At 42.3% G+C, this 25,909-nt stretch overlaps 1 protein-coding gene across 5 annotated transcripts in view; it reads left to right on the top strand.

The window, feature by feature from the left end:
* The window catches only part of RGS6 (regulator of G protein signaling 6), a 758,999-nt gene that overhangs the window by 546,389 nt on the left and 186,701 nt on the right, over positions 1–25,909 (top strand). For all 5 annotated transcript variants that reach the window (XM_077261994.1, XM_077261976.1, XM_077262004.1 and 2 more), the window contains 2 exons: positions 3,113–3,163; positions 24,340–24,446. In XM_077261994.1, the coding sequence (XP_077118109.1) occupies positions 3,113–3,163; positions 24,340–24,446 (158 nt within the window). The remainder of the gene's footprint in view (positions 1–3,112; positions 3,164–24,339; positions 24,447–25,909) is intronic.

The following is a 25,909-nucleotide window of genomic DNA, read 5'->3' as shown; positions in this document are numbered from 1 at the left end:
GAAGAGATGGGAGGTTCCAATCTTCCCAATTGGGTTGAACCACTCCAATGTGATATTCAATACTTTAGACCATGAAAGTTCAGTTGCAATGGGTTGGGCTTTCTTCCAGAAGAGAATAATGGGAAAGGAACATTTTCTAGCTCTAGGACCCCAAGTCCCACCATTCAGCTATAGTATCTGTTTACAGGGATCTTGACTTTCTTGAGGCCAATCACACAGTAGTCTATTATCAGCAGCTGACAGGTTATGTAATCCAATATGTATTGCCAGAAGTAGTATAGTCAGACCCAATGATGTCAGGTCAGATGGAGTTTACAACCCAAAAAATAGGCAAAGGGTTACTGAAGGCAGCCAATGGGATACAATCCGAGACAGTAACAAAATAATCAACTTAGATACACTGCTTGTCACAGGAACCTTGAGAACTTTATTGCTCATAGGAGTAAGCCATGAGCTCTGTTTTCGAGGTCTGTTGAACATTGGTTAGGGAAGATGAAGTTTGGTCTACTTTAGCCTTTTAATAGACTACGAGTCTACAAGCCGCTCTAGAGGTGTGAACAGTGCTCTTTAAAGAGAAATAAATAGTATTAAAAAACATTACCGTAATTACAAAGCAAGATACCCCAGTATTTTTTTTTTAACTTTTCCAGGTGATTTCAACTTAACAACCACGAATCCTACTCTTCATACATCTGTATATAGTACTAGCTCACACCATTAAAAATGTACTTGTCATTGCTAAAACAGCAGCCTATGTTGGTAACTATTTGCATATTTTTGCCTTGAATGCACAGAAAGTGTATGTATATTCCAGGGTACGGTTACAAAAATCCTCCAGTAAAGATATACCGGGCTCTGATCTGGAATTAAGAATCCTAGACATAGTAAACAATTTATTTCTCCCAATGTAATTTCGGCAGTTATTGTTTATATCACATTTTATGTCAGTTTATTAAGTGATTTTGGTATTTTAAGAAAAAAATTCTAACCCATGGATTCCATTAGTCAATTGTTGGCAATATGGTAGTAAGTAGATTTTGAAATGCATTTGTAATGTCCCACGGCTTGGGAATCATACAGTATTTTATTGTTACTGTTGCATTTCTATGCAATAAGGTTTGCCTTTTAGAAGTTTGTCCTCCCTCTCTTCCTGTCTTCCTCCCTAGCTCTGATGTCATTAACCCCTTCCTCCTTATTCCTCATTTTGTGTATTTCAACCATGTTAAGAAGCTCATGTCTTTGCATCTCTGGTTCAGAATAGTCTTTTTTACCTACTGTAATTGTGCATAACTAACAGAATTCAGCTTGAAAATAAACTTTCTTCTGGAATCTTCATAAGTGCATCTTGCAGTCGAGTCAAGCTATCTGATAAAATCTCTTTGTGTGAGTAATGGTACATACAGACATTCATAGAAACTGAGTCTGAGGAGCCCCACTCTTGCAGCCTTGTTATGGAGTCAGAATAGCATTTTGTGCAAAGATAACCAAATTACTATTTTTGTCCTTTACAGATTGCTGCAATCTACAATTTTAGTGTTGCAGGAAAAGTCACAAGCCACTTTTATTCATATACAATATTTCTTTTGAGTGTTGTTGATATTACATTTTAGTATATCACTGACATCATATGACCGCATTGATTTTAGAAATGAGAAAAGGGAAAAGAACAGTGTGTGTTACAAAGCACCATGCGTTAAATAGGTGTTCTGGTAATATTGCCTAAAGTCCTCAGGCTTATCAAAAAATATAAAATAAGTAATACCCTCCAAATGTCTTATAGATTCCGTTTCAGTGATTACCTCTACATCAGAAATTACTGGAGTTGCCTTCTCAACCAATCACCATCTTAGGTGGTCACTGCTGCAGCCAGTGATTGGTTAAGAAGGCATTTTCGGTAATTTCCGGTGTGCCAATGATGCAACCATATGGCGCTCAGTGGTGCTCCATCTTAGAAATCAACTCTCTCCTAGAAGCAATGCGAAGGCAATCGGAGCTACAAAAAGACTCCTATAAAGTAATGGGTGACTTATTAAGGCTTAGTTCAACTTGAAGGTTATATTCAGCAATAATACACAGTGGCTTTTCTGAAGGTGCAATATCCTGTTTGGGGGCAAACATAAACTTACTATACTAAGGCTAGTTTCACATTTGCATTTAAAACGCAAATGCAGGTGGTGAAAAAAACGCATGTAAACGCGTGCAAACGCTGCGTTTTTTAGACACATGCGTTTTCGCATGCGGTAAAAAAACGCGGCGTTTTGACGCGTTTACATGCGTTTTTTCCTGCGTTTGCGTTTTTGAAACGCATGCTGAGAAGTGTGTAACAGCTGCCAATCATCAAAATCAACAAGAAAACCCACTATAAATAGAAATAGCTAGGGTTGGGGTTAGGGTTAGAGTTAGGGTTAGGATCCCTAGGGTTAGGGTTAGGATTAGGGTTGAGCGACTTTTCCTTTTTTGAGGTCGAGGGTTAGGGTTAGGATTAGGGTTGAGCGACTTTTCCTTTTTTGAGGTCGAGTCAGTGACTTTTGAAATTGGCCGATCTGTTTCGATCAACCCTAATTAGGATCCCTAGGGTTAGGGGTAGGGTTATTGGTAGGGGTAGGGGTAGGGTTAGGGTTAGGATCCCTAGGGTTAGGGGTAGGGTTAGGGGTAGGGTTTGGATCCCTTTATCACCTTGACGGTGGGGGGTGGCTTATCAGTGTGTATTCTTGTTTTGTTCTATTGAAACGCATGCGTTTAAAAACGCAACCAAACGCATGTGCTTAAAAATGCATGCGTTTACATAGACAGCAATACGTTTTTTTGCCGCAAAAAAAGCATGCGTTTTTTTGCGGAAAAAAACGCCTCTAGAAATTACTACATGTTGCATTTCCGCAAAAAAACGCAAGCATAGAAACGACGCATGCATCGTCAAACGCGGCAAAACGCATACAAAAAACGCATGCGTTTTTAATGTTAAATATAGGGAAAAAACGCATGCGTTTTTTTGCTCTAAAACGCAGCGGCAAAAAACGCAAATGTGAAACCAGCCTAATATAGTATTTTTTTTAAAATATTTTAATTTAAATATTTTCTTTATTAATAACAATATTCCATGTTATTCTTTTAGGAGCTGACATTGTCCAGTGGCTCATTAAGAACCTCAACATTGAAGACCCAGGTATAGATTTTATTTTCTCTAGAATGTATTTTCTTTTATCATTGTTTTATTTTCTACATCTTTTTAATGTTTGCTATTTTACACAGTTTTATACACTTTTTTATCTTTGAAAAACTAGAATATAAATGGGTTGTTGGATGAGTGATTTCACAGTTTATGAGCAAGAGATTGTTTGACACAGTACTAAGAGACCAGCGGTTACGGTCTCGCTTTAGTCAGAAAGCAGCTGATTGAGCTGAAATGAAAGTTTATCAATGACAACAGAATTTGATGCATATAAAGAGGAAATTACCTGGTGCAGCAAGCATCGCTCCTCAGGGAACCCTAACGGTTCAGGAAAGGATAGTCATCCTTATTGACTATATCAAGCAGTGGTTCCCTCAAGCACTAGATGAGTTGAACTGTCCCCGAGGACAGCAGGATGTACAGCTGTGTGCGCTATTTACCAGCTGCTTTAATTATCTTCCAGAGTTTTCCGTGTAAAATGTACATTTAAAAAAAAAATATTTTCAGTGTTCTTATTTTTCTTCTGGTATGATTACTAGCTGTGTTGTATTACCCAGCATAGGGTTTTCTGTTTGCTCTATTTAGGTTTTTTTTATTTTCATGTTTAAAAGGATAAAAAGACCAAAAAATGTATGAAACAATCTTCTGTTATACATACTGTGAAATTTTTGGATGGACTTTTCATGTCATGCCGAGTCCACAAAACAGATTGTGTATTTGTAGAGCAGTATGAGTTTATTCTTTGCCAAAAATATACATCTCCTTACAGAGAGCCACTCGTTTAGGTAGTCTAACAGGCAGGTTTCCTGGGAAAAAAAAAAAGTGTGCAAATTAGCTCTCCTTTTGGGATGGAAAAAAATGTTTGCCTAGTGCCATCAAAAGGTAGCTACGCTGTAAGTTAACAAGATAACTGTTTAGTTCACTTTTATATAGCACCATCAGTTTTCACAGCTCTTTATTTATTTTACAAATTTGTATGGCTTTATAGACTTTATCGGCACTGTCCCCAATGTAGTGTGGGAGGAAATCATAGAACACAGAGGAAACCCATGCAAACACAGTGGGAACATACAAACTCCTTGCAGATGTTGTCCGTGGTGGGATTTGAACAGAGGACCCCAGCACTGCAAAGCAATAGTCCCAACCGCTGAGCCACCATGCTGATGACATTATCATCGCTGTCCCCTTTGGAGGTCACATTCTAAATTCCCTATCAGTATGTCTTTGGAGTGTGAAAGGAAACCGGAGAACCCAGAGGAAATCCCACAAAAAAAAAATCCTTGAAGATGTTGTCCTTGGTGGGATTTGAACCCAGGGCCCCAGTGCTGCAGAGCAACAGGGATCATGAAAAAGTCTTGAAATATATAACTTGATTAGGCTGCCAAAAATGTCTAAAAAGATTAAGAAAAAAAATAGATTATTAAAGGGTTTATCCAGTACTTAGTTTTTTTCGTCCATTAAAAAAAAACCTGCCTGTTGTGCCTGGCACTGATCTCTGCCAGAGATTCAGCAGCTTCCGCTGACATCACATCGACAGAGTAGCAGCTTCTCTTCCGCTCTACATTGCCTACATCATGCTGATTGACAGCTGGCTCCCGGCTGCCTAACTTCACAGAGTCGGCTGTCGATCAGCATGATGTCGGCAGTCAAGCCCCTGCGACAGAGCAGCTCAGAAGAAGTAGAGCTGCTTTGCTGACGTTGAGCTGCTGAATCAACCTCTTTAACCCCTTTCTGACATCCTACGTACTATCCCATCGAGGTGACATGGGCCCGTATGACCATCGACGGGATAGTATGTCATACGCGATCAGCCACGCTCACGGAGGGAGAGCGGCTGATCGCGGCTGGGTGTCATCTGATTATCACAGCTGACACCCAGCACTATGTGCCAGGAGCGGTCACGGACAGCTCCCGACACTTTAACCCCCCCGGAACACTGCAATAAAACAAGATCGCATCGTTACGGTGGCATAGGGAAGCATCGCGCAGAGAGGGGGCTCCCTGCGTGCTTCCCTTAGACCCTCAGAACAACGTGTGCAGGCGCTGAGAAGCCTCTTAAACTGCATGTCAGATTGCTGATCTGACACAGTGCTCTGCAAAGTGTCAGATCAGCGATCTGACTTTATACAGTGATGTCCCACCCTGGGACAATGTAAAAAAAGTAAAAAAAAAATTAACATGTGTACAAATATTTAAAAAAAAAATCCTTAATAAACAAAAATAAATAAATAAATATTTTTTTAAAAAAATACATTTCTTTATGTAAATTAAAAAAACAATAAAAGTACACATATTTAGTATCTCTGCGTCTGTAACGACCCGACCTATAAAACTGTCCCACTAGTTAACCCCTGCAGTGAACACTGTAAAAAAAAATGAAAAAACAATGCTTTATCATCATACCGCGAAACAAAAAGTGGAATAACACGTGATCAAAAAGACAGATATAAATAAACATAGTACCGCTGAAAACGTCATCTTGACCTGCAAAAAACGAGCCACCATACAGCATTATCAGCAAAAAATTAAAAAAGTTATAGCCCTCAAAATAAAGCAACGCAAAAATAATTATTTTTTATATAAAATAGTTTTTATTGTATAAAAGCGCCAAAACATAAAAAAAATGATATAAATGAGGTGTCACTCATATCGTACTAACCCGAAGAATAAAACTGTTTTATCAATTTTACCACGCGCGAAACGGTATAAACTCCCCACCCAAAAGAAATTCATGAATTGCTGGTCAGGGTTAGGAGTGTGGTTAGGGTTATGTTAGGGTTGGGATTAGGGTTAGGGGTGTGTTGGGGCTAGGGGTGTGGTTAGCATTGGGATTAGGGTTAGGGGCGTGTTCAGGTTAGGGGTGTGTTTAGGGTTAGAGGTGTGTTCAGGTTAAGGTTGGAGTTAGAATTTGGGGTTCCCACTTTTTAGGCACATCAGGGGCTCTCCTAACGCGACATGGTGTCCGATCTCAATTCCAGCCAATTATGTGTTGAAAAAGTGAAATGGTGCTCCTTCCCTTCCGAGCTCTGCCGTGCTCCCAAACAGTGGTTTACCCCCCACATATGGGGTATCAGCATACTCAGGACAAATTAGACAACAACTTTTGGGGGCCTATTTCTCCTGTTACCCTTGGGAAAATACAAAACTGATTTTTTATTTTCACGACTCTGTGTTATAAACTTTAGTGAAACACTTGGGGTTCAAAGTTCTCACAACACATCTAGATAAGTTCCTTGGGGGGGTCTATTTTCCAATATGGGGTCACATGTGGGGGGTTTCTACTGTTTAGGTACCTCAGGGGCTCTGCAAGCGCAACATGAGGCCTGCAGACCATTCCATAAGTCTGCATTCCAAAACGGCGCTCATTTCCTTCCGAGCTCTGCCATGCGCCCAAATGGTGGTTCCCCCACATATGGGGTATTAGTGTACTCAGGACAAATTGGACAACAACTTTTGGGGTCCCTTTTCTCTTGTCACCCTTGGGAAAATAAAAAATTGGGGGCAAAAAGATCATTTTTGTGAAAAAATATGATTTATTATTTTTACAGCTCTACATTATAAACTCCTGTGAAACATTTGGGGGTTCAAAGTGCTCACCTCACATCTAGATAAGTTTCTTAGGGGGTCTAGTTTCCAAAATGATGTCACTTTTGGAGGGTTTCTACTGTTTAGGCACATCAGGGGCTCTCCGAACACAACATGGCGTCCTATCTCAATTCCAGCCAATTTTGCATTGAAAAGTCAAACGGCGCTCCTTTCCTTCTGACCTCTGCCATGCGCCCAAACTGTGGTTTACCCCCACATATGGGGTATCAGCGTACTCAGGACAATTTTCACAACAACTTGCAGGGTCCAATTTATCTTATTACCCTTGAAAAATAAAAAAATGGGGGCGAAAATATAATTTTTGTGAAAAAAATATGATTTTTTATTTTTACGGCTCTACATTATAAACTTCTGTGAAGCACTTTGGGGTTCAAGTGCTCCCCACACATTTAGATAAATTACTTAGGAGGTCTACTTTCCAAAATGTTTTCACTTGTGGGGGGTTTCCACTGTTTAGGCACATCAGGGGCTCTCCAAACGCGACATGGCACCCTATCTCAATTCCAGACAATTTTGCATTGACAGGTCAAACAGCGCCTCTTCCCTACCGAGTTCTGCGATGTGCCCAAACTGTGGTTTACCCCCACATATGGGGTATCGGCGTACTCAGAACAAATTGTACAACAACTTTTGGGGTCCAATTTCTCCTGTTCCCCTTGGTAAAATAAAACATATTGGATCTGAAGTAATTTTTTTGTGAATAAAAGTTAAATGTTAATTTTTTTTTTTTAAACATTCCAAAAATTCATGTGATGCACCTGAAGGGTTAATAAACTTCTTGAATGTGGTTTTGAGCACCTTGAGGGGTGCAGTTTTTAGAATGGTGTCTGTTTTGGGTATTTTCTATCATATAGACCCCTCAAAGTGACTTCAAATGTGATGTCCCTAAAAAAATGGTGTTGTAAAACTGAGAAATTGCTGGTCAACTTTTAACCCTTATAACTTCCTAACCAAAAAAATTTGGGATCGAACATTTTGCTCATTTAAAGTAAACATGTGGAAAATTTTACTTATTAAGTATTTTGTGTGACATATCTCTGTGATTTAAGAGCATCAAAATTCAAAGTTGGAAAATTGCGAAATTTTCAAAATGTTAAGCAAATTTCCATTTTTTTCACAAATAAACGCAAGTTTTATCAAAGAAATTTTACAACCTTCATGAAGTACAATATGTCCAGAGAAAACAATGTCGGAATCACCTGGATCCATGGAAGCGTTTCAGAGTTATTGCCTCATAAAGGGACAGTGGTCAGAATTGTAAAAATTGGCCCGGTCATTAACATGCAAACCACCCTTGGTGGTTAAAGGGTTAAGCTTCCCAATCTGTGTGCCATTTCAAATATTTTTATTTGTTCTCTAAAACATATTGTCAATGTGCAGTTGATATGCAACTAACAATCTACTCGACGCATATCTGAATCAAAACAATGTCCTATATAGGGAAGGCACTTCATGCTATGTATAACAACAATTCCATATATGAATAAATATGGGCACTAACTAACAAGAGATCCCAGGATAATATTAAAATAGTTAATTTTTATTTTATGATAATGATAAAATCACACAATGTAAAAAAGCAGAAACACCGTAGGGGATGCTAAGCAAAAAAGGGGGAGAGAATAAATGGGTGATTCATGCATAAGAAATAAAACCCAAATGGTCACTCTATCCTCAGGGGGGTCTGGGCATATCTTCAGTGGCAGCTTTACTCTCAGGTAACAATTATTGCCCACACTTCTTTTATGTCTGATGTCTGGCTAATAGGATTGTGTTATAGTTGCCATTTCTGCATTTACCTAGGATTGTGCCACCATATACTTAGGACATTATTTAGGCTATAGTGTGAATACCTGGGCTGCACTCCAGCCACGATACAGTGGCCATTTGCATGTTATTTCTTGTGCATTGGGGTTTAACCGCTATGAAAGGGGAGTCACTGTACTATTCCTTCTCCTCTTTGATCTCCAATTAGTATCCCTCCATAGAATGCCCCATTTATTCTCTCCCCTTTTTTTGCTCAGCATCCCCTACAGTATTTCTGCTTTTTTACATTGTGTGTTATCATTATCATTTAATAAAAATTAACTATTTTAATATTATCCTTGGATCGCTTCTTATTCTTCATATTTGGGATTGTTGTTATTCAGCTCTGGCAAAAATTAAGAGACAACTGCAAAATGTTCAGTTTGTCTGATTTTTCTCTTTATAGGTATATTTTTGAGTAAAATGTACATTGTTCTTTTATTCTATAAAGTACTGACAACATGTCTCCGAAGTTCCAAGCAATAAATTTAGTTTTTATTTCCTGAAAATGAGAAATGGTCAAAATTACAAAGAAATGCATTGCTTGCAGACCTCAAATAATGCAAAAAAACCAAAACAAGTTCATAATCATTTAGAAACAACAATATTATTGTTTTAACACAGGAAGAGTTCAGAAATCAATATTTTGTGGAATAACCCTGATTTTTAATCATAGCTTTCATGTGTCTTTGCATGCTTTCCACCAGTCTTTCACACTGCTTTTGGGTGACCTTATGCCACCCGTTACAAAAATGTAAGCAGTTCTTCTTTGTTTGATGGCTTGTGACTTATCCATCTTCCTCTTGATTACATTCCAGAGGTTTTCAATGGGGTTCAGGCCTGGAGATTGGGCTGGCCATGACAGGGATTTGATGTGGTGGTCCTTCATCCACACCTTGATTGACCTTAGCTGTGTGGCATGGCGCATTGTCCTGCTGGAAAAACAGTCCTCAGAGTTGGGGAACATTGCCTGAGCAGAAGGAATCAACTGTTTTTTTTCAGGATAACCTTGTATGCGGCTTGATTCATACGTTCTTGACAAAGAACAACCTGCCCAATTCCAGCCTTATTGAAGCATCCCCAGATCATCACTGATCATCCACCTAATTTCACAGTGGGTGCAAGACACTGTGGTTTGTACGCCTGTCCAGGTCTCCGTCTAACCTTTAGATGACCAGGTGTTTGGAAAAGCTGAAAATTAGACTCATCAGAGAAGATTATCTTGCTCCAATTCTCTATGGTCCAATCCTTATGGTCTTTGGCAAACATCAGCTTGGCTCGCCTTTGCTTCTCATTGATGAAAGGCTTTTTTCTAGCTTTACATGACTTGAGTCCTGCCTCTAGGAGCCTGTTCCGAACTGTTTTTGCCATGCTATTTGCCATTCCTTTTGTAGGTCACTTGATGTCATCCTGCGGTTGCTGAGTGACATTCGAATAAGATGACGGTCATCCCGGTCATTGGAGAGTCGTTTTCGTCCTCTGCCGGTCTATAGCTTTGTTGTCCCTAATGTCTGCTGCTTGACCTTGTTGTAATGGACTGCCGTCTTAGAAATTTTAAGGATGAAGGCAACATGATGCTCACTGTGTCCCTCTGCTAGTAAAGCCAGAATTGAGCCCTTATTTTCCTCACTCAAGACTTTTCTTTTCATCTCCCTTGACATGCTTAGAAGTTATTTTTTCATTCCTATTACTTTTAGGATATTACTAGCACTTGCTTTGCCATCCAGCTTGTCCTATTGCAAGAGGATTGTGAACAACACAGCAGTGTTTTTTATACTTTCCTTCGTTAAATAAGATTTGGTTCAGGTGATCACGTAATCAGAAGCACATTAAGTAGAATGAGGTGTACGCTGGTTGGAATTCAACTGACACTGGAATGGAGTGGCTGTCAGGCATGTAAAAAAGCTGATTTTTTATAAAACTGTGCAGTGGTCTCTTAATTTTTGCCAGAGCTGTATATGTGACCCATATCTACATATTATGCTAAATATTGCACAGTCATTGGTTTTATGGAAAAAAAAATCAATTTTTAAAATGAACCTTGGCACAACCTGTGATAGGACTAAACTCTTTCCCTCAAAAAGAGCCAGGAAGAGTCTTTTAGTCTGCTGTAATTGTAGATACACGTGTGTCTATAGGATACTTGTCTTCCATACTGATGAATCATGTCTGTTTGTTATGGATTGCTCCCATGGGTCTTCGTTATTTTATAGATTTCTTCAGTTAAAAGTACCATTAAATGTACCTTTAATGCATTCCTCTGCAATTGTCATCAGTCTGCCTGCAAGCTAAATGTACAATATGAGCCATGTTTCCACAAATCATATTGTATGCTAGTAATGCATAATATATTTTGTCTTCTACTTCTATTTTCCTTTTTCAAAAAGTTATCAGTTGGTTTCTAAAACACCTATTTCCAAGGCTATTAAGGGAGCATCAGATGAATACACAGTTTATAGCTACATTCAGAGAACTGTGTGAAATGTCCATGTGCTGTCAGGATTCTCTGGTGCTGGCACCGGGATCTGGCAGTCACATGAGCGCAAGTTTGCGATTTGCATACTTCCGGACACATTCCGACTAGACGTGTCCGGCCTTGCTCAGTTCATTGCATTGAGCAAGGCGACACACGTCTAATCGACACGTAACTGCATGAATGCAAATCGCATGCTTGTGGACACACTCCTGCCTGCTCCAAGCGTCTGCACCAGATTCACAAATCTGCAATCACGTAGAGAGACTACATACTTGAACCCCAAGTCTGGACAAACCATTTAAGGGCCCCTGTGATAAAACTGTATATGACATTTACGACAAGGCGCAATGGGATCCCAGAAGTTGCATTTGCACTAGACAATACATGTGCGTAAATATTAAAAATATTTAAACTAGAGCCAGGAACATTTCCAAAATGACTACATGATTAAATGGTTATTCCCATCTTGGACCCATGGCCTCAAGCAGCTTGGATTGTGTGCCTCTCCACTCTTCCTCCAGACTCTATGACCTTGATTTCCAAGGTCTAGTGTGAAGTTTCCACAATTAGTGATGGTTTGGGGAGCCATGTCATCTGCTGGTGTCGATCCACTGTGTTTTATCAAGACCAAAGTTGGCGCAGCCATCTACCAGGAAATTTTAGAGCACTTCATGCTTTCTTCTGCCAGCAAGCTTTTTGGAGATAGAAAATTCATTCTCCAGCAGGACTTTGCACCTGTCCACACTGCCAAAAGTACCAATACCTGGTTTAAAAACAACAGTATCACTGTGCTTTATTGGACAGCAAACTTGCCTGATCTTAACCCCATGGAGAATCTATGGGGTATTGTCAAGAGGAAGATGAGAGACACCAGACCTAACAATGCAGATGAGCTGAAGGCTACTATCAAAGCAACCTGGGCTTCCATAATACCCCAGCAGTGCCACAGGCTGATCGCCTCCATGCCATGCCACATTGATGCAGTAATTGTTGAAAAAGGAGCCCCCACCAAGTATTGAGTGCATTTACTGAACATACATTTCAGCAGGCCAACATCTCTGATTTTAAAATAATTTTTCAACTGGTGTTATAAGGTATTCTAATTTACAGAGATAATGACTTTTGGGTTTTTATTGGCTGTTAGAACTGAAATAAATTAACTTTTTGATGATATTCTAATTTTTTGAGAAGCACCTGTATGTGACCAATAAAGAAAAGGTGTAAACTTGTCAGCTCACCCTAAAGAAATGCAGCTCCTGGATCCAAGGGTTAAAGTAGAAAATGAAGGGATGAACTGAGAAAATTCCAGCTTGTTCTTGGGTGGACCACTGAAGAGAAAAATATATGATCGAGCAATCCTGATGAAAAAAAAAAAAAACTAGTTTATTCCAAACATTATAAAAACATTAAAAAAGAACAAGGAAAAATATATAATCACATGAAGAGCGATGATGCATTTCGAACCACTGTTTTTTGATCACGATGATTCCGATGTGTAGCGCAGCGGGGTTGGTGCAGTGTGACAGATCAGGCAGTGACACAGGAAAGTTCAAAACTAAGTCTCTTAATTATCAGCGTACTCACAAACAGAAAGTAAATAGGATCCTCTGGATTGCAGCCTGGAAACAAAGACAGTCCGTGACCGAGGCCAGTTGCCGTTGGCGACTGCACCGCCGTATACACTGAGGGGTGCCAGGCCTTTTGGGTCCACTTGGCTCTATGTTACCTCACACCCAACCCTCTGCTGCAGGGGTTTTCACAAGCAACCTGTGGCCATAGGCACATGGAAAACACGACCGGGAAGGAAACGGACAGCCCCACTACCATCCTGTAGTCCATTTAAAAAATAAAAGCCCAGAGCAGGTTTTCTTAAATCTGCCTTGGACAAATAGCTTGCCCAAGACGAACACTCTTTTATTTTTCATTGCAATCACAGCTATGCCTGTGACTACAGTGCACTCCCGCGGCCTCAATATGCTACCGTACGCATCCTGGGGGACACATAGCGACCCTCGCGTATGACACCGGTCGCTGCCTCACAGATGATATACAGTTTAAGTATAAATATTCTTCCTTGTAATTTTATGTTTTTTTTCATCTCCTGCTTTTCGGTGCATCCAACTTCACAAAGCTGAAAAGGTGGTCCTATTTTTATCTGCTAAATCTGCATTTAAAAATAGGTTATATTTCCCGCTAACCCCTTAACGACCGCCGATACGCCTTTTAACGGCGGCTGCTAAGGGTACTTAAACCACAGCGCCGTTAATTAACGGCGCTGTGGAAAAAGTGAATAGCGCCCCCCAGAGTCGGATTTTCTCTGGGGTCTCGGTTGCCGAGGGTAGCCGAGACCCCAGAGAACATGATTCGGGGGGTTTTTACCGACCCCCGAGTTGCGATCGCCGGTAATTAACCATTTACCGGCGGTCGCAACAAAAAAAAACAAAACGCGATTTGCCGTTTAATTTCTCTGTCCTCCGATGTGATCGCACATCGGAGGACAGAGAAATGTGGTCCCCGATGGCCCCCAATAGCCCCCCAATACTCACCTATCTCCCCTGGTGCTCCTCGTGGCTCCCGATGGGCGCCGCCATCTTTTTTCCGGGAAAAAATGGCGGGCGCACGCGCAGTACGCCCTGTCATGAATCCCAATGGCTAGGGATAGCACAGGACAAGCAAAGTACAAATATATTACGGACGAGCTCTAGGGTGATGGAACCTGGGCTGACCGCTGCCCTACGCCTGACAAACGCAACTAGAGATAGCCAGGGAGCGTGCCTACGTTGGTTCTAGACGCCACGCACCAGCCTAAGAGCTAACTAGCACTGCAGAGAAAATAAAGACCTCACTTGCCTCCAGCGGAATGAACCCCAAAAGATATAGTTGCCCCCCACATGTATTGACGGTGAAATGAGAGGAAGGCACACACATAGAGATGATATATATAGTTTTAGCAAATTGAGGCCCGCTGTAAACTAGAAAGCAGAACGATACAAAAGGGGACTGAGCGGTCAGCAAAAAACCCTAATCAAAAAAACCATCCTGAGATTACAAGAACCCATGTGACAACTCATGGCACATGGGGAGAACCTTAGTCCACTAGAGCTACCAGCTAGCATAGAGACATAATAAGCAAGCTGGACAAAAAACCAAACAACTGAAAATCAGCACTTAGCTTATCCTGAAAGATCTGGGAGCAGGTAGGCAGGAACCAAACGGAGCACATCTGAATACATTGATAGCCGGCAAGGGAAATGACAGAAAGGCCAGGTAAAATAGGAAACACCCAGCCACTGATGGACAGGTGGAAACCAAAGGCCGCAACCCACCAAAGTCACCCAGTACCAGCAGCAACCACCAGAGGGAGCCCACAAACAGAATCCACAACAGTACCCCCCCCTTGAGGAGGGGTCACCGAACCCTCACGAGAACCCCCAGGGCGATCAGGGTGAGCTCTATGGAAGGCGCGGACCAAATCAGTCGCATGAACATCGGAGGCGACCACCCAGGAATTATCCTCCTGACCATAACCCTTCCACTTAACCAAATACTGGAGTTTGCGTCTGGAAACACGAGAATCCAAGATCTTCTCAACAACATACTCCAATTCTCCCTCCACCAGCACCGGAGCAGGAGGCTCAACCGAAGGAACAACGGGCACCTCATACCTCCGCAACAACGACAGATGGAACACATTATGAATAGCAAACGATGCTGGGAGATCCAAACGAAAAGATACAGGGTTAAGAATCTCCGAGATCCTATAAGGACCGATGAACCGAGGCTTGAACTTAGGAGAAGAGACCTTCATAGGGACAAAACGAGAAGACAACCACACCAAATCCCCAACAAGAAGTCGGGGACCCACGCGGCGACGGCGATTAGCAAACTGCTGAGTCTTCTCCTGAGATAACTTCAAATTGTCCACCACCTGATTCCAAATCTGATGTAGCCACCACGTCCACTCCAGGACAATCCGAAGGCTCCACCTGACCAGAGGAAAAACGAGGATGAAACCCCGAATTACAAAAAAAAGGAGAGACCAACGTGGCCGAACTAGCCCGATTATTAAGAGCAAATTCGGCCAGTGGCAAAAAAGCAACCCAGTCATCTTGATCAGCAGAAACAAAACACCTCAAATAAGTTTCCAAGGTCTGATTAGTTCGCTCCGTCTGGCCATTCGTCTGAGGATGGAATGCAGACGAGAAAGACAAATCAATGCCCATCTTGGCACAAAACGTCCGCCAAAATCTAGACACAAACTGGGATCCCCTGTCAGAAACGATATTCTCCGGAATCCCATGCAAACGAACCACGTTCTGAAAAAATAAAGGGACCAACTCAGAGGAGGAAGGCAACTTAGGCAAGGGCACCAAATGAACCATCTTAGAAAAGCGGTCACACACAACCCAGATAATGGACATTTTCTGTGAAACCGGGAGATCAGAAATAAAATCCATGGAAATGTGCGTCCAAGGCCTCTTCGGGATGGGCAAGGATAACAACAACCCACTGGCCCGAGAACAGCAAGGCTTAGCTCGAGCACACACTTCACAAGACTGCACAAAGGTACGCACATCCCTAGACAAGGAAGGCCACCAAAAAGACCTGGCCACCAAGTCTCTAGTACCAAATATTCCAGGATGACCAGCCAACACAGAAGAATGGACCTCGGAGATGACTCTACTGGTCCAATCATCCGGAACAAACAGTCTTTCTGGTGGACAACGATCCGGTTTATCCACCTGAAACTCCTGCAATGCACGTCGCAAGTCTGGGGATACGGCGGACAATATTACCCCATCCCTAAGGATACCAGTAGGCCCAGAGTCTCCAGAAGAGTCAGGCACAAAACTCCTGGAAAGAGCATCTGCCTTCACATTCTTTGAACCTGGCAGGTATGAAACCACGAAATTGAAACGAGAAAAAAACAACGACCAACGAGCCTGTCTAGGATTCAAACGCCTGGCAGACTCAAGGTAAATGAGATTCTTGTGATCAGTCAAGACCACCACACGATGTTTAGCACCCTCAAGCCAATGACGCCACTCCTCAAATGCCCACTTCATGGCCAAAAGCTCCCGATTACCCACATCATAATTGCGCTCGGCGGGCGAGAATTTTCTAGAGAAGAATGCACATGGCTTCATCACCGAGCCATTAGAACTTCTCTGTGACAAAACCGCCCCCGCTCCAATCTCGGAAGCATCAACCTCAACCTGAAAAGGAAGTGAAACATCTGGTTGACACAACACCGGAGCAGAAGAAAACCGGCGCTTAAGTTCCTGAAAGGCCTCCACGGCCGCAGGAGACCAATCAGCAACATCAGCACCCTTTTTAGTCAAATCAGTCAAAGGTTTAACAATACTGGAAAAATTAGCAATGAACCGACGATAAAAATTAGCAAACCCCAAGAACTTCTGAAGGCTCTTAACAGATGTAGGTTGTGTCCAGTCACAAATCGCCTGAACCTTGACGGGATCCATCTCAATAGTAGAAGGAGAAAAAATGTACCCCAAAAAAGAAATCTTCTGGACTCCGAAGAGACACTTTGAGCCCTTCACAAACAGAGAATTGGCCCGCAGAACCTGAAACACCTTCCTGACCTGTAGAACATGAGACTCCCAGTCATCAGAAAACACCAAAATATCATCCAAATACACAATCATAAACTTATCCAGATATTCACGGAAAATATTGTGCATAAAGGACTGAAAGACTGACGGAGCATTGGAGAGTCCAAAAGGCATTACCAAATACTCAAAATGGCCCTCAGGCGTATTAAATGCGGTTTTCCACTCATCACCCTGTTTTATCCGCACCAGATTATACGCACCGCGAAGATCTATCTTAGTGAACCACCTAGCCCCCTTAATGCGAGCAAACAAATCAGTCAATAATGGCAATGGATACTGATACTTGACTGTAATTTTATTCAGAAGGCGATAATCTATACAAGGCCTCAGGGAACCATCTTTTTTTGCCACAAAAAAAAACCTGCTCCCAGAGGGGACGAAGATGGACGAATATGTCCCTTTTCCAAGGACTCCTTAATATAATTCCGCATAGCAGTATGCTCTGGCAGTGACAGATTAAATAAACGACCCTTAGGGAACTTACTGCCAGGAATCAATTCTATAGCACAGTCACAATCTCTATGCGGAGGGAGCGAATTGAGCTTAGGCTCCTCAAAAACATCCCTATAGTCAGACAAAAACACAGGGATCTCAGAAGGAGTAGATGAAGCGATTGAAATCGGAGGTGCATCATCATGAACCCCCTGACATCCCCAGCTTAACACAGACATTGTTTTCCAGTCCAGGACAGGATTATGAGTTTGTAACCATGGCAGACCAAGCACTAGTACATCATGTAAATTGTAAAGTACAAGGAAGCGAATCACCTCCTGATGAACGGGAGTCATGCGCATGGTCACTTGTGTCCAATACTGCGGTTTATTCATAGCCAATGGTGTAGAATCAATTCCCTTCAGAGGAATAGGAACTTCCAGAGGTTCCAGACTAAAACCGCAGCGTTTAGCAAATGACCAATCCATAAGACTCAGGGCAGAGCCCGAATCCACATAGGCATCGACGGAAATGGAAGACAGTGAAAAAATCAGAGTCACAGACAAAATGAACTTAGGCTGCAGAGTACCAATGGCAAAAGATTTATCAACCCTTTTTGTGCGTTTAGAGCATGCTGATATAACATGAGCTGAATCACCACAATAGAAACACAATCCATTTTTCCGCCTATAATTTTGCCGTTCACTTCTGGACTGAATTCTATCACATTGCATAGTCTCAGGTGCCTGTTCAGAAGACACCGCCAACTGGTGCACGGGTTTGCGCTCCCGTAAACGCCGATCAATCTGAATGGCCATAGCCATAGACTCATTCAGACCTGTAGGCGTAGGGAACCCCACCATAATATCCTTAATGGCCTCAGAAAGACCATTTCTGAAGTTTGCAGCCAGGGCGCACTCATTCCACTGAGTAAGCACCGACCATTTCCGAAACTTCTGACAATATATCTCCGCTTCATCATGCCCCTGAGAGAGGGCTAATAAAGCCTTTTCAGCCTGAATCTCCAGGTTAGGTTCCTCATAGAGCAATCCCAATGCCAGAAAAAACGCATCCACACTGAGCAATGCAGGATCCCCTGGTGCCAATGCAAATGCCCAATTCTGAGGGTCGCCCCGCAGGAAAGATATTACAATCTTGACCTGTTGAGCAGGGTCTCCAGAGGAGCGAGATTTTAAAGAAAGAAACAATTTACAATTGTTCCTGAAATTCAGGAAGGTGGATCTATCTCCAGAAAAGAGCTCTGGAATAGGAATTCTAGGTTCAGACATGGGAGTGTGAACAACAAAATCCTGTATGTTTTGAACTTTTGCCGCGAGATTACTCAGGCTGGAAGCCAAACTCTGGACATCCATGTTAAACAGCTAAGATCAGAGCCATTCAAGGGTTAAGAGGAGGTAAGAAGCAGCTAGACAGCAATTAAGGGCTAGGCAGCAAAACTCTGAAGGGAAAAAAAAAAAAAAAAAAAAAATTTCCCTTAAACACTTCTCTTTCTCCTGCTTCAGCCCAAACAATTAACACTTTGTGGGCCGGCTATACTGTCATGAATCCCAATGGCTAGGGATAGCACAGGACAAGCAAAGTACAAATATATTACGGACGAGCTCTAGGGTGATGGAACCTGGGCTGACCGCTGCCCTACGCCTGACAAACGCAACTAGAGATAGCCAGGGAGCGTGCCTACGTTGGTTCTAGACGCCACGCACCAGCCTAAGAGCTAACTAGCACTGCAGAGAAAATAAAGACCTCACTTGCCTCCAGCGGAATGAACCCCAAAAGATATAGTTGCCCCCCACATGTATTGACGGTGAAATGAGAGGAAGGCACACACATAGAGATGATATATATAGTTTTAGCAAATTGAGGCCCGCTGTAAACTAGAAAGCAGAACGATACAAAAGGGGACTGAGCGGTCAGCAAAAAACCCTAATCAAAAAAAACATCCTGAGATTACAAGAACCCATGTGCCAACTCATGGCACATGGGGAGAACCTCAGTCCACTAGAGCTACCAGCTAGCATAGAGACATAATAAGCAAGCTGGACAAAAAACCAAACAACTGAAAATCAGCACTTAGCTTATCCTGAAAGATCTGGGAGCAGGTAGGCAGGAACCAAACAGAGCACATCTGAATACATTGATAGCCGGCAAGGGAAATGACAGAAAGGCCAGGTAAAATAGGAAACACCCAGCCACTGATGGACAGGTGGAAACCAAAGGCCGCAACCCACCAAAGTCACCCAGTACCAGCAGCAACCACCAGAGGGAGCCCACAAACAGAATCCACAACAACGCCCGCCGCCCGGCACCCGGAAGATCTTTGGGGTCTCGGCTGCCGGGGGTAGCCGAGACCCCAAAGAACATGATCGGGGTCGGTTTGCACCGACCCCTGCTTTGCGATCGCCGGTAATTAACAGTTTACCGGCGACCGCAAAAAAAAAAAAAAAGCGATCAGTTATTTCTCTGTCCTCTGATGTGATCGCACATCAGAGGACAGAGAAATAGGGGGATTCGGGGACCCTAACATACTCACCCGGTGTCCCTGGGTCCTCTTCTGTCTTCTCCTGCCAGCTGGCTTTTTCATCATGGCGGGCGCATGCGCAGTGCGCCCGCCATCTGCTGCCATCTGCCGGCCGGCAGGAGAAGACGAGTTGGGGCTAAAATTAGGGTTAGGGTTAGGGTTAGCGTTAGGGTTAGAGTTAGGGTTAGGGTTAGGGTTAGGGTTAGAGTTAGAGTTAGGGTTAGGGTTAGGGTTATAGTTAGGGTTAGGGTTAGGGTTAGAGTTAGGGTTAGGGCTAAATTTAGGGTTAGGGCTAGGGTTAGGGTTAGGCTACTTTCACACTAGCGTTTTTTGGCTTCCGTCGCAATGCGTCGTTGGAGAAAAAACGCATCCTGCAAAAGTGCTTGCAGGATGCGTTTTTTCTCCATTGGCTTGCATTAGCGACGCATTGCAACGGATTGCCACATGTCGCATCCGTCGTGCGACGGATGCGTCGTGCTTTGGCGGACCGTCGACACAAAAAAAACTACATGTAACTTTTTTGTGCAACGTGTCCGCCATTTCCGACCGCGCATGCGTGGCCGGAACTCCACCCCCACCTCCCCGCACCTCACAATGGGGCAGCGGATGCGTTGAAAAAACAGCATCCGCTGCACCCGTTGTGCGGCGCTTACAACGCTAGCGTCGGTACGTCGGCCCGACACACTGCGATGGGCCGAGTACGACGCTAGTGTGAAAGTAGCCTTAGGCTTCTTTCACACTTGCGTCGGTACGGGGCGGTCGCAATGCGTCGGCCCGACGTACCGACGCACGTTGTGAAAATTGTGCACAACGTGGGCAGCGGATGCAGTTTTTCAACGCATCCGCTGCTCAGTCTATGTCCTGGGGAGGAGGGGGCAGAGTTACGGCCACGCATGTGCGGAAATGGAGGACGCGACGTACAAAAAAAAGGTTACATTGAACTTTTTTTGTGACGACGGGGGCTAAAGTTATGGTTAGGGTTGGGGCTAAAGTTAGGGTTGGCGCTAAAGTTAGGGTTAGAGTTGGGATTAGGGTTAGGGTTTGGATTAGGGTTGGGATTAGTGTTACGTTTGGGATTAGGGTTGGGATTAGGGTTAGGGTTGGGATTAGGGTTAGGGGTGTGTTGGATTTAGGGTTTTGATTAGGGTTATGGTTAGGGTTGAGATTAGGGCTGTTTTGGGGTTAGGGTTGTGATTATCGTTAGGGTTGTGATTAGGATTATGGATCGGGTTGAGATTAGGGTTAGGGGTGTGTTGGAGTTAGGGTTGGAGTTATAATTTGGGGGTTTCCACTGTTTAGGTACATCAGGGGGTCTCCAAACACGACAGCCAATTTTGCGCTAAAAAAGTCAAATGGTACTCCCTCCCTTCTGAGCTCTGCCGTGCGCCCAAACAGTGGTTTACCCCCACATATGGGGCATCAGCGTACTCGGGATAAATTGGACAACAACTTTTGGGGTCCAATTTCTCCTGTTACCCTTGTGAAAATAAAAACTTGGGGGCTAAAAATCTTTTTTGTTGGAAAAAAAAATATTTTTTTATTTTCACTACTCTGCATTATAAACTTCTGTGAAGCACTTGAGCTTTCAAAGTTCTCACCACATATCTAGATAAGTTCCTTAGGGGGTCTAGTTTCCAAAATTTGGTCACTTGTGGGGGTTTCTACTGTTTAGGTACATCAGGGGCTCTGCAAACGCAACATAACACCCACAGACAATTCTATCAAAGTCTGAATTCCAAAATGGCGCTCCTTCTCTTCCGAGCTCTGCCGTGTACCAAAACAGTGGTTTACCCCCACATATGGGGTACCAGAATACTCAGAACAAATTGGAGAACAAATATTGGTATCCAATTTCTCTTGTTACCTTTGTGAAAATAAAAATTTGGAGGCTAAAAAAATCTTTTTTGTGGGAAAAAAAATATTTTTTATTTTCACTACTCTGCATTATAAACTTCTGTGAAGCACTTGGGCATTCAAAGTTCTCACCACATATCTAGATAAGTTCCTTGGGGGGTCTATTTTCCAAAATGGGGTCACTTGTTGGGGGTTTCTACTGTTTAGGTACATTAGGGGTCTGCAAACGCAACATAACGCCCGCAGACAATTCTATCAAAGTCTGCATTCCAAAATGGCGCTCCTTCCCTTCTGAGCTCTGCCGTGCGCCCAAACAGTGGTTTACCCCCACATATGGGGTACCAGCATACTCAGGACAAATTGGACAACAACTTTTGGGGTCCAATTTCTCTTGTTACCCTTGTGAAAATAAAAACTTGGGGGCTAAAAATCTTTATTGTTAAAAAATATATTTTTTTTATTTTCACGACTCTGCATTATAAACTTCTGTGATGCACTTGGGCATTCAAAGTTCTCACTACACATCTAGATAAGTTCCATGGGGGGTCTAGTTTCCAAAATGGGGTCACTTTTGGGGGGTTTCTACTGTTTAGGCACATCAGGGGCTCTCCAAACGCGACATGGCGTCCGATCTCAATTCCAGTCAATTTTGCATTGAAAAGCCAAATGGCGCTCCTTTGCTTCCGAGCTCAGCCATGCGCCCAAACAGTGGTTTACCCCCACATATGGGGTGTCGGCGTACTCAAGACAAATTGTACAACAACTTCTGGGGTCCATTTTCTCCTGTTACCCTTGGTAAAATAAAAATTTGGAGGCAAAAAGATCATTTTTGTAGAAAAAATGCGATTTTTTTATTTTCACGGCTCTACGTTATAAACTTCTGTGAAGCACCTGGGGGTTTAAAGTGCTCACCACACATCTAGATAAGTTCCTTAAGGGGTCTAGTTTCCAAAATGGTGTCATATGTGGGGGGTCTCTACTGTTTAGGCACATCAGCGGCTCTCCAAACGTGACATGGCGTCCGATCTCAATTCCAGCCAATTCTACATTGAAAAAGTAAAACGACACTCCTTCTCTTCCAAGCTCTGCGGTGCGCCCAAACAGTGGTTTACCCCCATATATGGGGTATCGACGTACTCAGGAGAAATTGCACAACAACTTTTGTGGTCTAATTTCTCCTGTTACCCTTGTGAAAATAAAAATTTGGGGGCAAAAAGATCATTTTTGTAGAAAAAATGAGATTTTTTATTTTCACGGCTCTACGTTATAAACTTCTGTGAAGCACTTGGGGGTTCAAAGTGCTCACCACACATCTAGATAAGTTCCTTAAGGGGTCTAGTTTCCAAAATGGTATCACTTGTGGGGGGTTTCTACTGTTTAGGCACATCAGGGACTCTCCAAACGCGACATGGCATCCGATCTCAATTCCAGCCAATTCTGCATTGAAAAAGTCAAACGGTGCTCCTTCACTTCCAAGCTCTGCGGTGCGCCCAAACAGTGGTTTACCTCCACATATGGGGTATCGACGTACTCAGGAGAAATTGCACAACAACTTTTGTGGTCTAATTTCTCCTGTTACCCTTGTGAAAATAAGAATTTGTGGGCGAAAAAATCATTTTTGTGAAAACAAATGCGATTTTTTATTTTCACGGCTCTACGTTATAAACTTCTGTGAAGCACTTGGGGGTTCAAAGTGCTCACCACACATCTAGATAAGTTCCTTGGGGGGTCTAGTTTCCAAAATGGTGTCACTTGTGGGGGGTTTCCACTGTTTAGGCACATTAGGGGCTCTCCAAACGCGACATGGCGTCCGATCTCAATTCCAGCCAATTCTGCATTGAAACAGTCAAACGGTGCTCCTTCACTTCCAAGCTCTGCGGTGCGCCCAAACAGTGGTTTACCTCCACATATGGGGTATCGGCGTGCTCAGGAAAAATTGCACAACAAAATTTGTGGTTAAATTTCTGTTTTTACACTTGTGAAAATTAAAAAAAATGGTTCTGAAGTAAAATGTTTGCAAAAAAAAGTTAAATGTTCATTTTTTTCTTCCACATTGTTTTAGTTCCTGTGAAGTACGTAAAGGGTTAATAAACTTCTTGAATGTGGTTTTGAGCAGCTTGAGGGGTGCAGTTTTTAGAATGGTGTCACACTTGGTTATTTTCTATCATATAGACCCCTCAAAATCACTTCAAAGGTGATGTGGTCCCTAAAAAAAACATGGTGTTGTAAAAATTAGAAATTGCTGGTCAACTTTTAACCCTTATAACTCCCTAACAAAAAAAAAAATTGTTTCCAAAATTGTACTGATGTAAAGTAGACATGTGAGAAATGTTATTTATTAACTATTTTTTGTGACATATCTCTCTGATTTAAGGGCATAAAAATACAAAGTTTTAAAATTGCAAAATTTTAAAAATTTTCGCCATATTTCCATTTTTTTCATAAATAATTGCAAGTAATATCGAAGAAATGTTACCACTAACTTGAAGTACAACATGTCACGAAAAAACAATCTCAGAATCAGCAGGATCCGATAAAGCGTTCCAGAGTTATAACCTCTTAAAGTGACACTGGTCAGAATTGTAAAAATTGGCTCGGTCATTAAGTACCAAATTGGCTCTGTCACTAAGGGGTTAAACATGGAATTACACATTTTATTGAGCTTTCAGAACATTGGACATTAATCTGGATTTTCTATTTGCGTTTCTATTATTCTTGTAATATTTCATTAAAAATTACAGTTAAAAAAATTGGTTGTATTGTCACACATTATTAATTTCATATGTACAGAAAACTGAGACAGACTTTTTTCCTTTTCTTGCAGTGGAAGCAATACATTTAGGAAGCCTTATAGCAGCCCAAGGTTACATCTTCCCCATATCAGATCATGTCCTTACGCTGAAGGATGACGGAACCTTTTATCGGTTTCAGGCAAGTGACAGCTCAATATTGATTACTGTAATAAACTGCTACATTTGCTGCAATGTCATGTAGACACCTGAACATCACATCTTTGTGTTTCTAGAACATCTAATTTCAAATCTATATGGAGAATAATGTTAGTAGAGTTGCTCGCTACATATTGCAATACTCTTTTGGGTAGTGTTTCTTATTGGGTCTCTAAAGCAGCCATGACGGTAAAGAGGGTTGGCTTGGATAATGAACTGAGCCAGACAGTCAGCTCCTTCTTCATACCACTGACACAGTCTGTATCATAACCAACATTGAATTAGGTCTGCTAGGACCACAACATATTTATTTGCTATAGGACAACCCCTTTACATATCAGGAATGGATGAACTTCCCTGGCATTTTCCAAAACCAGTCTTGGGCTCACGAGGAGAGATTAATCCTCTAAGCCTTAAAGGGGTTTTCCTCCAAACAAAGGTTCTTTTTAATCAGTAGAACTTTGAATAATAATAATCTCCACAATTTGATGTGTTTAACATCTTCCTGTGCTGAGATAATCTTATAAATGTGCCCCTGCTGTGTGCTGTGTAATGGCTGTGTCTGACCGTACAGGGACATGGTCTGATCATACCACAGCTCCTGGCAGGGGAGGAAGCAAAAGAGTATACTGACGCTACAGTATAGGATCACAGATAATTTTTTACTTGAAGTAAAACATAGTTTTAAAGCAGGCAGGAAATGTGTTGCCTCACAAAAAGAATCAGCTGTGATCCCATGCTGTAATATCTGTATACCCTCTTTTGCTCTTCCCTCCGCCCTCCCCTGTAGTATGATCAGACCATGTTCCTGTATGGTCAGACACAGCCATTACACAGTACACAGCAGGGACACATTTATAAGATTATCTCAGCACAGAGACTTTTTTTTAAACACATCCAATTGTAGAAGTTATTATTATTCCAAAATGTATTCATTAAAAAATGAACTTTTGTTTGTGGGAAAACCACTTTAAGTCTGGGTGGGCACACAGTCCCCAGGCATTCATGCAGCGAGCAGGAAGGCACTTGGGCAGGAAAGACTTCGCACACTCAGGAAATGTAGAACCCAGCATTGAAGGAAGCAAGTAAAGAACAGTGTGCACAGAAGGTGAAGTACACCAACCGAGAAACACTAAAGTCAAAATCCCAAGACACAGATTTGTGTGTCAATGAATCTTAAGCAGGCCTGTGTAGATGATGTCATTGGTCTATGCCAAGCAACCTGCAAAACAGAGGGCAGCGGACCCAAAAGAAGGGAGCGGAGCTCAGGTTATCCAGGACAGGTGTGTAACAATCAGGTTCATCCATCAGAATGCCATATGGTTCTGTATAACGCTATGGATATTATATTGCTTTATGCTTGGTTTTTATGTGAGTGTTTGTGAAGGCAATGACTGAAATGACCCCATCCATCACTGAAGAAAAACAGCTTGCTACACTGTAATG

Source organism: Ranitomeya variabilis, chromosome 1 (assembly GCF_051348905.1).
Source record: "Ranitomeya variabilis isolate aRanVar5 chromosome 1, aRanVar5.hap1, whole genome shotgun sequence".
In the NCBI taxonomy this organism is placed as follows: Eukaryota; Metazoa; Chordata; class Amphibia; order Anura; family Dendrobatidae; genus Ranitomeya; species Ranitomeya variabilis.
This window is presented reverse-complemented; position numbering and strand designations above follow the sequence as displayed.